This window comes from Symphalangus syndactylus, chromosome 16 (assembly GCF_028878055.3).
Source record: "Symphalangus syndactylus isolate Jambi chromosome 16, NHGRI_mSymSyn1-v2.1_pri, whole genome shotgun sequence".
NCBI classification, from domain to species: Eukaryota; Metazoa; Chordata; class Mammalia; order Primates; family Hylobatidae; genus Symphalangus; species Symphalangus syndactylus.
The window spans coordinates 65,351,190-65,366,496 of record NC_072438.2 but is presented as its reverse complement, the minus strand read 5'-3'; the positions used below and the strand labels follow the sequence as shown (position 1 = coordinate 65,366,496).

The 15,307-nt window shown below is 35.9% G+C and overlaps 1 protein-coding gene across 1 annotated transcript in view; it reads right to left on the bottom strand.

Moving 5' to 3' along the window:
• The window catches only part of C9 (complement C9), a 78,781-nt gene that overhangs the window by 30,804 nt on the left and 32,670 nt on the right, over positions 1–15,307 (bottom strand). Inside the window, exon 6 of the mRNA XM_055246047.1 lies at positions 888–1,148. Coding sequence (XP_055102022.1) covers positions 888–1,148 — 261 coding nt within the window. The remainder of the gene's footprint in view (positions 1–887; positions 1,149–15,307) is intronic.

The following is a 15,307-nucleotide window of genomic DNA, read 5'->3' as shown; positions in this document are numbered from 1 at the left end:
TTTTTGGCTGTCTCTTTCTGTGGAGCTTTCAACTCCATGAGGACACAAATTTTCATCAGCTTGGTTCACAAATGTATTCTAAGTACCTAGGCCAGATAGGTCACAATTAAATATTTGTTGAATGATTTAAAGAGTTTTCCACCTGTACACTTGAGTGGGTACGCATGCAAATAGAGAGGTAACGTACAGACCCATACAAAACAATTATGTAGTTAGGCATAATATAAGTGCTAAGAGTGAATTATTATTGTTAATGTGGGAGCAGCTTGTCTAAATAGGTGACTGTGGTATCAGAAAAGGAAGAATGAGCATTTTAGTGGCATCATGCTGATTACAGAGAGTATATTTTATATTTATTCCAAGAGTGGTAGAAGAAACTTCAAAATCTGGCTCAAATATTTTAAAAAACACATTTTCAAAGTCTCAAACGTATGATTACAAAGTAATCAGACCAATTTTGTGTGCAGTGTGTATAATTTCATAGCATCATTTCTTTAGAGACACAGTTCGTAGTTAATAAACAGTGATCATTCTAGGTAAGGCATTGCAATGAATTACCGGAATTCTTCAGTATAATTCTTCATTAAAATTCTGATGATCATATAAATTGAATGGTATATTACCACAATCTCAGTCAAAAAATGCTCTAAATTCTTAATACACATTTTCTGCTCACTACCACCAAATATGTGATTCATTTACCATTGCCAAAGATTCTATCAGACTTTTCTCCAGTTAGTATTCTTTCTGACGTGCTAGCTACATATTTGAGAATTTGATCCATGTTTCTTTTCCTTTTTATGATTTCTATTTGCTCTAAATACTTAAAGAGTCTGGTTAGTTTGGAAAATTTCCATTATATTCCTATATTAACTGTTTGGCCTTACCTTCTTTGAAGAATATGACAAAAATAGTTGGTAAGTTTCATTTTTGGAATATGAAAACCGAAAACTACCCTTGCCATGTAAAGAATTTGAGGAGGCTGTTTCCTCAGAAGGGTTTTCAGTTTTAACTTTATTTGCTTCAGTGGGTGTAAATTTTAGAGATATATCTGCATTAAAATTTGATGTCTTCTCCTGGACGATATTTTTAAATGCTTGAATTTGTTCTTCATAATGTTCGGTTCTGAAATTTTTCTCGCCTTTGGTCTAAAAGAGAATAAAAAATTGTAGTTAAAAACAAGATGTGAAACAAAAGGAAAAACAAGCAGAACAGAACCAAACAGAAATCAAGCAATTCTTTAAAAGGCAGTAGAAAAAAGGAGTTAAGAGCAAAAGTGATGGAGTCAGATTCCTGGGGTTCAAATACAGACTCTGTAGCTTTGAAGTGATTATGCAATAATCTCTGTGTGCTTAGTATGATTCTTAGTCTATAAAACAGGGATATTCATCATACCTAGCACAAAGGTTCTTATAAAAATTTAGTGAGATAATGCATACGAAGGGGTTATAATATAGCAAACTTTTTTTCAACTTATTTTAAGTTTTGGGGTACATGTGCAGGATGTGCAGGTTTGTTACATAGGTAAACACGTGCTATGGTGGTTTGCTGCACAGATCAACCCATCACCTAGGTATAAAGTCCAGTATCCGTTAGCTATTCCTCCTGATGCTCTCCCACCCCTACCCCCAGCAGGCCCAAGTGAGTGTTTTTCCCCCAACGTGTCCATGTGTTCTGATCATTCAGCTCCCACTTACAAGTGAGAAGATGAGGTGTTTGGTTTTCTGTTCCTGTGTTAATTTGCTGATGGTAATGGCTTCCAGCTCCATCCAAGTCCCTACAAAGGACGTGATCTTGTTCCTTTTTATGGCTGCATAGTATTCCATGGTGTATATGTACCACATTTTCTTTATCCACTCTATCATTGATGGGCATTTGGGTTGACTCCAAGTCTTTGCTATTGTGGATAGTGCTGCAATGAACATATGCATGCATGTATCTTTATAATAGAATGATTTCTATTCTTTTGGATATATACTCAGTAATGGGATTGCTGGATCAAATGGTATTTCTGCTTCTAGATCTTTGAAGAATTGGCACACTGTCTTCCACAATAGTTGAACTAATTTACGCTCCCACCAACAGTGAGAGTAACCTGTAACCTGTAACCTTGCCAACATCTGTTGTTTTTGACTTTTTAATAATTGTTGTTGTGGCTGGTTTGAGATGGTATCTCACTGTGGTTTTGATTTGCATTTCTCTAATGATCAGTGATGTTAAGCTTTTTTTCATATGTTTGTTGGCCACATGAATGTCTTCTTTTGAGAAGTGTCTGTTCATGTCCTTTGCCCACTTTTTAATGGGGTTGTTTGTTTTTTCCTGCAAATTTGTTTAAGTTCCTCATAGACTCTGGATATTGGATCTTTGTCAGATGGATAAATTGCAAAAATTTTCATCTATTATGTAGATTGCCTGGTCACTCTGACGGTAGTTTCTTTTGCCGTGCAGAAGCTCTTTAGTTTAACTGGATCCCGTTTGTCAATTTTTGTTTTTGTTGCAATTGCTTTGGCATTTTATGAAATCTTTGCCCATGCCTGTGTCCTGAATGGTATTGCCTAGATTTTCTTCTAGGATTTCTATAGCTTTTGGTTTTACATTTAAGTCTTTAGTCCATCTTGAGTTAATTTTTGTATAACGTGTAATGAAGGGGTCCAGTTTCAATTTTCTGCATATGACTAGCCAGTTCTCCCAGCACTATTTATTAAATAGGGAATTCTTTTCCCATTGCTTGTTTCTGTCAGACTTGTTGAAGATTCGATGGTTGTAGGTGTGCAATCTTATTTCTGAGTTCTCTATTGTGTTCCATTAGTCTACGTGTCTGTTTTTGCACCAGTACCATGCGATTTTGATTACTGTAGGCTTGTACCATAGTTCGAAGTCAAGCAGTGTGATGCCTCCAGCTCTGTTCTTTTTGCTTAGAATTGTCTTGGCTATACAGGCTCTTTTTTCTTTCCACATGAATTTTAAAATAGTTATTTTTTTCGAATTCCATGAAGAATGCCAGTGGTAGTTTAATGGCAATAGCATTGAATCTATAAATTACTTTTGGCAGTATGGCCATTTTCACAATATTGATTCTTCCTATCTGTGAGCATGAAACATTTTTCCATTTGCTTATGTCCTCTCTGATTTCTTTGAGCAGTTGTTTGTAGTTCTTGAAGAGGTCCTTCACTTGCTTTGTTAGCTGTATTCCTAGGTATTTTATGGGTTTTTTTTTTTAGCAATCGTGAATGGGACTTAATTTATGATTTGGTTCTCTGCTTGCCTGTTGTTGGTATTATAGGAATGCTAGCAACTTTTGCACATTAATTTTGCATCCTGAGACTTTGCTGAAGTAGCTTATCAGCTTAAGAAGCCTTTGCACTGAGGCAATGGGGTTTTCTAAATATAAGATCATGTCATCTGCAAACAAAGATAATTTGACTTTCTCTCTTCATATTTGAATACCCTTTATTTCTTTCCCCTTCCTGATTGCACTGGCCAGAATTTCCAATACTATGTTGAATAGGAGTCATCAGAGAGAGCATCCTTGTCTTGTGCTGGTTTTCAAGGAGAATGCTTCCAACTTTTGCCCATTCAGCATGATATTGGCTGTGGGTTTTTCATATATAGCTCTTACTATTTTGAGGTATGTTCCTTCAACACTAAACTTTCAGTTAAACTTTTTTTTTTTTTTTTTGCCAACTTGGCTATTGTCAGGTTGTTGTCCGTGAGAGGCTTGTTATATAAGTGGTTCAGTTCCCTTTGCAGAGATCTTCTGAATTAGGTGTAACTCTTGTCTGGGAAGGAGACACCCATATCTTCAGACAGTGTCATGGACTGGATTTGGTATTGAGTGGTTGTTCTGCATGGGAAACCTAAAGTTATTACTGTCTCATGAAAAGACTGAAATGTATATAGTTACATTTAAAACAAGACATGTTGAAGAAACTGCCTAGCATAACAGGGAAAAGCAAACTAATCATTGCCACTTCCCTACTTAGATCCTTCCAATGTATTTCTAATGACTTTAATATAGTCTAAACTAGATTTGTTTCTAGTCAATCTCATCCTGACTGTGTGTCAGCCATCTAGCTGTTCCACAACCCATGCTGTTCTTACCATAAGTCACCTTTATGCTGCTTTTACTTTCTAGAATGTTCTCTTACTCTTTCCCCCCAACCCTCCCATAGCACAGACATCACACACACTCCCTCTCACACATACACACAAAACATAGGCCTTGGGTTGATTAATTCCCACTCCTATTTCAAGTCTTACCTGAAACATTACTTCTTAAGAAAGCCTTTCCTGATATAACGGACTAACAAATATTTTTGCTACAAGCTTTTATGGCTCCTCTTTTAAAACAAAAGAAAATGAAAACCACTTCTTTTATAATTACTTATTAACTAAAACTTCAGCCTTTGACTCTAGCTACATCTCAGCACCGTATAGATACAGGGTCCTGGCTTAACCAGTACCAGGCCAGCCTCCGTGGCCTCAGGCCCGAGGTCAGTTTCACAGACGAAGATTCCAGCCTCAACTCAGCCTTTAGACAGGCCCAGAATGAGGCTGGTCCCTGTAGCCCTAGACTCAGGATTTTACTTGCAGACTAAGCCTCCCGCTATACCCCAGTGCCAAGTCAGCACCCATATACCTTAGCTTCAGGCCAGCTTCCATGACCTCAAGCACCAGGCCAGCACCTGAGACTCAGTTTCAAAGGCTGGTCACTACAGACTCAGGCTCCAGTTTCACCCAGTGCCAGAATGGCCACTGCAAATCCAAAAATCAGGTCTGAAACCAGGGATCCAGCCTCTAGGGCCATCCCAGTGCAAAGTCAGACCTATTGGCCCCAGGCTCCAGGCCAGCCTTCATGAATTCAGGCTCCAGGATGGTCCTTACAGCCTCAAGATCCAGTGGACCCACCGGACCCAGGATCCAGGCCCACTTCTGTAGACTCCAGTGCTAGGTTGACCTCTATGAATACAGGCACCAGGCTCACTCCAGCAGACCTAAGCTCCAGGCCTTCCCCAGTGAACCAAGGAACCAATCACGTCTACCCAAGGACTCCAGCATCAAGCCTGCTTGTGGACCATGCCAGATGACTTGCCCAGAATCTCTAGACAAACTGATTAATGAAGGGTTATCCCTGCTGAAGTCAGTCTTTAAAGAATGGAATAAGTGCTTACTTCTTCAAAGGCGTATATATGCATGGTCACACAGATCACACATAATCAGGGAAACATGATATCACCAAAGGAACAAAATAAAGCACTGGTAACTGACCCTAAAGAAGTGGAAATTTACAAACTGCCTGATAATGAATTCAAAATAATTAGCTTAAAGAAGCTCAGTGAGCTACATGAGAATACAGACAGAAGACTAGATGAAATCAGGAAAAAAATATATGAACAAAATTAGAAGTTCAATAGAGAGATAGAAAGCATAAAAAAACACAAACAACCAAATTTAGGGAGTTAAAGAACACAATAGTTGAGCTGAAAAATTTCCTAGTGAGATTCAGTAGCAGATTCTATCACACAGAAGAAAGAATCATGAGCTCAAAGACAGTTCATTTGAAATTACCAATCAGAAAAACAAAAAATAAAAAAGAAATAGTGAAGAAGTCCTGTGGGAACTATGGGGCACCATCAAGTGAACCAGTATATGTATTATGGTGTCCCAGAAAGAAGAGAGAAACACAAAAGTGTAGAAAGCTTATTTAAAGAAATAATGACAACAAGTTTCTCCAAAGTGGAGAAAAAAAGGAGCACCCAGGTCCATGAAGCCCAAAGAACCCCAAATAGACTATATATGAAGAGATCTTCACTTAGACATATTATAGTCAAACTTGAAAGTCATACAATATGGAGAATTTTGAAAACAAGAGAAGAACAACTCGTTACACATGAGGGAGCTCACATAAGATTACTAGCAGATTTTTCAGCAAAAGCCTTGAATCCAGGAGAGAGTGAGATGATATATTCAAGAGTACTGAAAGAAAAATAAACTGCCAATCAAGAATAGTATACTTGGCAATTCTGACCTTCATAAATGATGAGGGAATAAAATATTTCCCAGAGAAACAAAAGCTGTGGAAGTTCATTACCTCTAGACTTCCTATAAGAAATGCTAAAGGGAGTTCTTCAAGTTGAAAGAAAAGAATGATAATGCATAACATAAAAAATTTATGAAATTATAAAATTCACTGGTAAAATTAAGTACATAGTCAAATTCACAATACTCTAACACCATAATGATGATGTTCAAATCAAGTATATCTATAGTATGAAAATTAAAAGACAACACTATTAGAAATAATAATAGCTATAATAGTTAAGGAATGCACAATATAAAAAGATGTTAATTGTGACATCAAAAACAAAATGTGGGGAGGAAAAGTGTAGAAGTTTTAAAAATGTGATGAATTTATGTTGCTAAAAGTTTAAAATAGCCTATTATAACTATAGATATTTTATGTAAGCTGCATGATAACTCATGAAAACCACAAAGCAAACACCTATAATAGACACAGAAAACATAAAAGCAAAGAATTAAAGCATATCAGTACAGAAAATTATCTAATCACAAAGGAAGATAGCAAGAGAAGAAGAAACAACCATAAAGAACATACAAAACAACCAGAAAACAATGAAAAAAATGGCAGTGGTAAGTCTTTACCTACCGATAATTATCTTAAATGTACTCAATCAAGAGATGTAGAGTAGCTAAATGGATTAAAAAGCAGGCCCCAACTATTATATATGCTGCCCTATGAGACTCACTTCACCTTTAAGTGCCAAAATAGAGCAGGGATAGCTAAACATACCTGATAAAATTTTGCCTTGTCAAAAACTGTAAGAAGAGACAAAGATCACTATATAATAATGAAGGGGTCAATTTTGCAAGAGGATATTTAAATTTCTAGACACCCAACATTAGAGCATCTAAATGTATAAAGTAAATGTTAATAGATCTGAAAAGAGAGACAAACTGCAATAAAATAATAGGGAACTTCTCAATACTCCACGTTCAACAATAGACAGGTCATCTGGAGAGAAAATTATTAAGGAAACATTGGAACTGAACTACTCTTTAGTCCAAATGGACCTAACAAATATACACAGAACATTCCATCCAAAGTAACGTAATACATGTTTTTATCAAGCACACATGGAACATTCTTGTGGATAGATCATATATTAGGCCATAAAACAAGTCTTAAACATTTTAAGAATATTAAAATAACATTAAGGATCTCTTTTGACCACAATGGTATGAAGCTAGAAATCAATAACTGGAGAAATTTTGGGAAATCCACAAATATGGAAAAATTAAAACATGTTCCTGAACAATAAATAGTCAATGAAGAGATTAAAAGTTTAAAAATATCTTAAAATAAATAAAAATGAAAACACAGCATCCCAAAACTTATGAGATGCAGCAGAAGCAGTTCTAAGATAAAAGTTTATAGTAATAAATGCTTACATCATAAAAGAATTTCTCAAATAAACAATCTATCGTTACATCTTAAGGAACTAGAAAAAGAAGGGCAAACTAAGCTTACTAAACTAAAGTCAATTGAAGTAAGAGAATAATAAAGATCAGAGCAGAAACATATAAAATAGGTAGTAGAAAAACAACAGAAAAGGCCAGCAAAACCAAGAGTTAGTTTTTTAAAAAAGAAACAAAATGAACAAATCTTTAGCTAGGCTAACTCAGGAAGAAAAGAGAAGACTCAAATAAAATCAGAAATGAAAGAGGAGACATTACTGTTGGCTCTTCATATCTGTAGGTTTTGCATCCCTGGATTCAACCATCATTGGATCAAAAATGCAGTTGGGCCTACAATGGTTGCATCTGTACTGAACATGTACAAACTATTTCCCTTGTCGTTATCTTCTAAACATTACAGTATAACAACTATTTAAATAGCACTTACATTACTTAGGTATTCTAAGTAATCTAGAGATGATTTAAATTATACTGGAGGCTGAGCATAGGGTATATGCAAATACCACACCATTTTATATGAGCATCTAAGGATTTAGGTATTTGTGAGTGGTCCTGGGACCAATTCCTCATAGATACTGAGGGACAGCTGTACAACTGATACCACAGAAATATAGATAAACATAAGATATTACTATGAAAAATTATGCACAAAGAAACTGAATAACCTAGAAGAGATAGATACATTCCTAGAAACATACAATCTATCAAGACTGAATTATGAAGAAATAGAAAATGCAGACCAATAATGATTAAAAAGATTGAATCCGTACTACAAAAAGTCTCCCATGAAAAAAAAGCCCAGAATCTGAAGGCATCACTGATGAATTCTACCAGATATTTAAAGAAGAACTAATCCTAGACTTTCTTAAAATATTCCAAAGAATTGAAGAAGAGGGAATATTTCCAAATTCATTTTATAAGACCAGCATTACTCTGATATCAAAGCCAGACAAGAACATTACAAGAAAAGAAAATTACAAGCCAATATCCCTGATGAACATATATATATGTATATCTTCAATAAAATATAAACAAACTGAATTCAGAAATATATTCAAATGATCATACACAATGATCAAGTGAGATTCATATCTAAGATGCAAAGATAGTTTAACATATGCAAATCAATAATTGTGATACACCACATTAATGGAATGAAGGATAAAAATTATATGATCATCTCAACAGATGTAGGAAAGGCAGTCAATAAAATTCAACATCATTTAAAGGTTAGAAAAACTCTCAACAAATTAGGTATAGAAGGAATGTATCTGAACATAATAAAGGCCATATACAAAAGCCCACATTAACCATTATACTCAGTGGTTAAAACTGAAACTTTTTATCAGACGTCAGGAACAAGACAAGGATGCCCACTCTATTTCTGTTCAAAATAGTACTAGAAGTCTTAGAGCAGTTAGGCAAAAGAAAGAAAGAGATAAAAGGCATTTAAGTCAGAAAGGAAGAAGTAAATTTGTCTGCAGATGATATTCTTTTATGTAGAAAATCCTAAAGACTCCACCCAAAAAACAAAACAAGACAAAAAATGTTAGAACTAACAAATTCAGTAAAGTTGCAGGATACAAAATCAACGTGCAAAACTCAGTTGCATCTCTACTCACTAGCTACAAACTATCTAAAAAAGAAACTTTTAAAAATACCATTTACTACAGAATTAAAAAGAATAAAACACCTAGGAATAAATTTAACCAAGGAGGTGAAAGAGCTGTATGATGAAATTCATAAAACATTGATGAAAGAAATGGAAAATATACAAATCAATGGAAAGATATCCAATATTCATGGATTGGAAGAATTAATATTGTTAAAATAGTAATACTGCCCAATATGATCTGCAGACTCAATGCAATCCCTATCATAATTTTATGTCATTTTCCACAGAAATAAAAAGAACAATCCTAAATTTTGTATGGAACCACAGAAAATCTCGAATGGCCAAAGCAATCTTAAGAAAAAAGAACAATACTGGTGGCATCACGCTTTCTGATAGAGGGGGTGTAATTTGTAGGCACCTGCACTTGTGTGCGAAATGACTAGAAAGGAAATGGCATAAGGCAAATATCAACTCAGCAGTGTAGAGGGCCACTTTCAAATATAACAGATTGTTGGTCAGGGTATCAATTAGGATGTTGTTGAATGGCTCAGGAAACAGTAGCTTTTCTCACTATGCCAGGATGGTAGTGGCGAGTACAGCCTGAAACTCTGAGGATGGAGTCATCCCAGAAAGCATAGGAACGAAAGCTGAATTGGGAAATGCAAAAATCCATCCATGCAAAAAGAAGTCTAGGCTCAATGTTAAGCATTCAGAAATGGACCAATACTTGTAACCATCATAGAGAGAAAAGCAAAAGTCTTGGACGAGAGACCAAGGGGCAAGATTACAGAAAGCAGAAAAACACAAAGATGGAAGCAAGTTTCTTTATGAGTACTGAATAAACAGATGTTGGAGAAGCTAGATTCAGAGAGAGAAGATCAAGGGGCTTGCATGTTCTAGGAGGCCAGACATATTATAAGGGTCAGTTGAAGTTATCCTGTTTAAGAATTTGTTCCTATAATGCTCCTTGAAAAGAAATAAACATTGCTTACGGCACTAAAAATGGAAGAGATAGATACAATCAAGAAATATTTCAGAGTTCAAGTTGTGGAGGTTTGGAGAGCAGTTGTAAATAGAGAGTAAGTAGAGAAAACTGTTGAAGTGTCATTAAAATTTTATTTGTACAAATAGATAATAAAACCATAAACCACATATTAGTTATTATTATCAAAGCCATCTCTCACTAATTGAGAGAAGAAACCTATGAAGAACAGATTCATTGTAACCTCTTGAGGCACCCCTCTGCCAGAGCCATCTAGCCAAGCTACTGTCACATTCTTAACCCTTTAGCCATTAAGTTTTGGGGTAATTTGACAGTAAAGGATAACAAGTACAATCCTTCTCTATTGTCTATAGAATATTTTTTCTCTGCCTAAATCTTAAACATTTGTGTGCTCTAGGACTTCAGTCTCTATGTTCTTCTCTTCTCCCTCATTGTATACTTCTTGGGTAACCTCAGGCACTCTCAAGAATGCAATGATCGCCAGGTGTGGTTGCTCACGCCTGTAATCCTAGCACTTTGGGAGGCCAAGGCAGGCAGATCATGAGGTCAGGAGCTAGAGACCAGCCTGACCAACATGGTGAAACCCCTTCTCTACTAAAATACAAAAATTAGCTGGGCATGGTGGTGCACGCCTCTAATCCCAGCTACTCAGGAGGCTGAGGCAGGAGAATCATTTAAACCCAGGAGGCAGAGATTGCAGTGAGCAGAGATTGTGCCACTGCATTCCAGTCTGGGCAACAGAGCGAGACTCTACCTCCAAAAAAAAAAAAAAAAAGGATGCAATGATTATGTGTATGTTAATTAACACCTAGATCTCTTTTTACAATTTAGATCATTCTCTCCATTTTGATTCAGATAATCTCCTTGTTGTAGGATAACTCCATCTAATTTCATATAGACCCTCAAACTCAAAATTATCAGCATTTGAATCATCATCTTCTTAGAACCCACTCCTTCTTTGGTAGATTTCCTGCACATCAAACTTCCCACATCTCTTTTGATGGCCAATAATTCACTGGTTGTGTGTGTGTGGTTTTTCTGTTTTTTGTTTTTGGCTTTCCATTTTTATAGGGTCCATCTATAGAAAGTTTAGTTTGTGATAGGCACTGTTCTAATCACTTTACAGTTATTAACACATTTAATCTTTCTGAAACCCTATGAAGTGTATACTATTATCATGCCATTTTATGATGAAAATTGAGATCCAGGAACGATAACTAAGTTGCCTAAATTCACATAGATGGTAAGTGGAGGAACTTACCAAAACTTAAACCCAGAGAATCTTAATTCAGAACCTTGTGATTGATCATATGCTATACTGTCTCCAATTTATTACTAATTTCTTAATTCTTAAATATGCTGGATTTTGTCTCTTCTTCTTCATCTCTACTATTACAGACCCAGATTAGCCTTTTGTCATCTGCGTCTTGGACCATAAAATAGCCTCCTTCTGTTCTCATTACCTCTGATCTTGTTCCCTTAAAATTTATTTCTACAAAACACAAAGTTCTAAAATGGAACTCTCAGCATCTTGCTCTCCGGAGTGGCTCCCTCATTATGCTCAGGACTATGCTGAGTGTATTTATTACGGCACATGAGTGCCTTCATGATTTGACCCCTGCCTATGACTTCAACCTTTAATGCATGAGTTTATTTGTAGGACAGAGCCCCTTTCAAGATAGCAGTTTCTATAGGGAAAGACTACATATTTTCCACTTGAGAAACATCAACATAGGACAAATGACCAGGTATGTAATAAGCTTTACCTGCTGCTGGATTTTCTAAATGGGCTTAAGTTGTCAGTAGAAAGAATAGTTGGAATATGTATTAAGTCTCTGCTTGCAATTTTGCTGTCAACTTTAAGGCAATTCCAATTAAATATTTGTTCTTTGCCTTCATTAGAAATATTAACTTAGAGTGTTAATATGCTGGCATGAATTTTTTATTCATTCAGTAGGCATTTATTTAGCATAGTATACGATATTAGTTTTTCAGGATTCTGTGGTAAATAAAAGACTGAGATAGCAACCAAAAAGCACATATTATACAGCAAAATATAGAGAAAAAATCAAAGCATATTGCATTTATTTGTAGGAGAAGCATTTTAGAAGATGGAGGATTCAGAGGAGAAAGCTGAGTGTGGAGTGGCAATCAAAAATCAGATCAGGAATGACTTTGTACTCCTTGCCAAGGAGATTGACTACTACACTGCAGGCTATAGATAGACACTCATCAAATTTAAGCTGCAAGGAGAATGATCAGATTTATTCTTTTTACACTGAAATGTGGGGAATGAATTGAAGTTGAGAAAAGCTAGAGGCTATAAACTAAGAACACGATTTTGAGTCATTCCTACATGAGAAGTGATGGGAGCTTAAGGCAGTGGCAGTGGGAATGGGGAATAAGAAACAGATTTAAAGGAGATTATAATAATAGAAGTTGAAGATTGATTGGATATTGTGGGTTTTGAGGGAAATGAATCTGTAAAGAATGTCTTAAGGAGGGATTTTAGATTTTGAGTTTGATGACTAGGTTGATATTATTTCCACATACCAAGACAGAGAATTCAAGAGCAAGAAGCAGGAAATTGGGAGTAAGATTGGTTATCAGCTGTAGTATGTTGACTCTGTGACAATGGCAGACAACTGGATATACAAGCATCTAGTTCAGAGAGAGATGTGGGCTGGAAATATAGGATTTGTATGCATTCAGAATAGAGTGAAAATTGAAGCCATAGGAGAAAAGGAAAGGGAAATCACTCAAGAAGAATGTGTAGAAAGAAATTAGTGAAGCAAGGTAGTAACTCTGGAAAGAGTGCAATGCTATTTAAGGATTCTCCAAAAGGCAGCTCAAAATAAGCTTGAGATAGACTTGAAGAGGATTGAAAAATGCATAGACACAAGATAACAGAGAGTGGGGAATAAATGCAATGCACATACGTTGAGATAGCAAGTGTAGACAACATGGGTATATAGAGATGGGAGAGATTTCTTCATTTGTTTCTTTTTAGATGAGACCCTTGAAAAATATTTATATATGAAGGCCAGAGTGGAAGGAAAAAGAAGGAAAGGTTGAGTGGAGTCTTAGCAGAATGTCTAGCAAGGTACTTGGAGTGGGATCTAGACTAGGGAGGAGAAAGAATAACTCCCTACTGAGAGAATAGAAGGATGTAAAGAGGGACTGAGTAGCAAAGTAAGTACGTAGAATAACTTTGAAGAAAAAACTGAGAAAGCTCCTGCCTATGACTTGGGTATTCTCTGTCAAGTTGGAGCTAATGTCATCTGCTGAACCCAGGATCAAAATGGTGAGTAACAGTAAGAGGCTTGAGGGTGTTGCTGAAAGATTGAGCCTGCTCCTGTGAAGAACGAGAATGAGGAAAGCCTCAGAAGGTGTTACGGACCTACTGAACAATGTGGAGGACTCAGTTGGAATTATAATGCTAACCATTTTTGTGTGAGCGTAATATTCTCTTTAGTGTTCAGCAGTATAAGTTTACAAGTAGGGCAGAAAATAATAAGGTTCATCCCAAATCAGAGTTTTTCTGGATTGTAAGAGGAATGGTAAGCAAGGACATTGCTAATATTGGCAAATGTAGTCAAATGGATCTAGCTTGGATGAACAAAATAATTTAAATTAGGAAGAGCAAGATACACCAGGAGAAAAGAAGATTCCAAAAAGACTGAAGGTCTAGATGAGGCCAAGAAGAGGTTTGTGGGCATAAATGAGGGTCAGAGCTGAGAGGTTAGACAACTGTGATAAGATGAGAGGGTTAAAAGTTGGATTTTCAGATTTCAGAGACAGCAAAGCTCTGGTAAAGACAAAGCCAAGGGTTAGGTGGCTAGAAATGAGAGTGGCTATAGTAAAATGGTATAGGAAGTTATGAGGCAACAAGAAATACTTGGCAGTCCACATGATATTGAAGTCACCCAGGGTTTTGGCAGGACTGGGGTGAAAAGTATGCTTATAATCTGGGTGCATTTTGCAAATTTTTGTTCATCTCCCAAATCTTACATTTTCATGGAGACTCAGATTTAAGAAGAATTATAATGAACACCTGAAACCTGATTTAGGCTTACAAATTGTTATTCAACAACAAAAGTGAAGAAAGAACCAAAGAAAAGTAAGTAGAAAAATACCTAAGTTATAAATGCAATCATCACTCCCCCCTCCCCTTTTTACTGCCTACAGTTGTTCTTGGTCGTTACTGCTAATTTATAAAGTGGTCAGCAAATCTTGACCTACTATGTGACCACTAATTATGTACCTAGCTTTGGCTAAGTCTTTTACAAATTATACTCTAAAATGAATAATAGCTAATATTTATTGAGGGCTTGCTATATGCCAGTGACTTTCTGAGTGTTTCACATATTTGGACCCATTTATCTCCATGAGGTAGGCATTATTATTTCTATTTTATTGTAAAAAAAAAGAAACTGAGGCATAATGATGATAAGTAATTTGCATGAGATTTTATAGCACTAAGGGGCAGAGGTGGGATTTCAACCTAAGCAGAGTGGCTCTAGAACCACAGCCCATTAGAGACAAAAGACCCAAAATGAGAGAGTATGAATGGATGAGAATAAGATGTCATTATTTAGGTGCATTCCCATGTTATGATGGACCAGTATAATTCTGTCAAAAATGAAAGCCAATAAATTATTGCCAATAAGTAACTAAGGCAAGAGTTAAAAAATTATTTCATCCAACAAAAACTGGTCAGTATTATATTGAGTTGGTATAAGTATAATATGTATAATTTGCCTTCAGGTACTACTGATACACATGAGAAAGTAAATGACATATTTCATTAAGTAGTAGGAATTAAAGAAAAAAATCCTCTCTAAGGAGTTAAAGTAGATATTTCCCCTCATATAAGTTTGTGTTCTTTTATGTATAATAATAATGAGTTTGGCTACTTATTTTCCAAGACCATAACAGATTTGAATAAGGGGATTATCAGCAGTGGGAGCAGCAAGGGAGTGATTTGGAGGCCTTAGCCAACACCTATTCAACTCCCACTGCCTCAGTTGGCACCAAATAAATATTCAAGTCCACAATTCCTGTCTTCTTTCTAATAAGCTTGGCATCAGACTCTTTTGGGGGTATTAATCTCACCTGAACTAGTAAAAGGTATCTATAGTCTTCATTTTTCCCACCATATATGAACATAGATTAGTTTTGCTATAGAAATA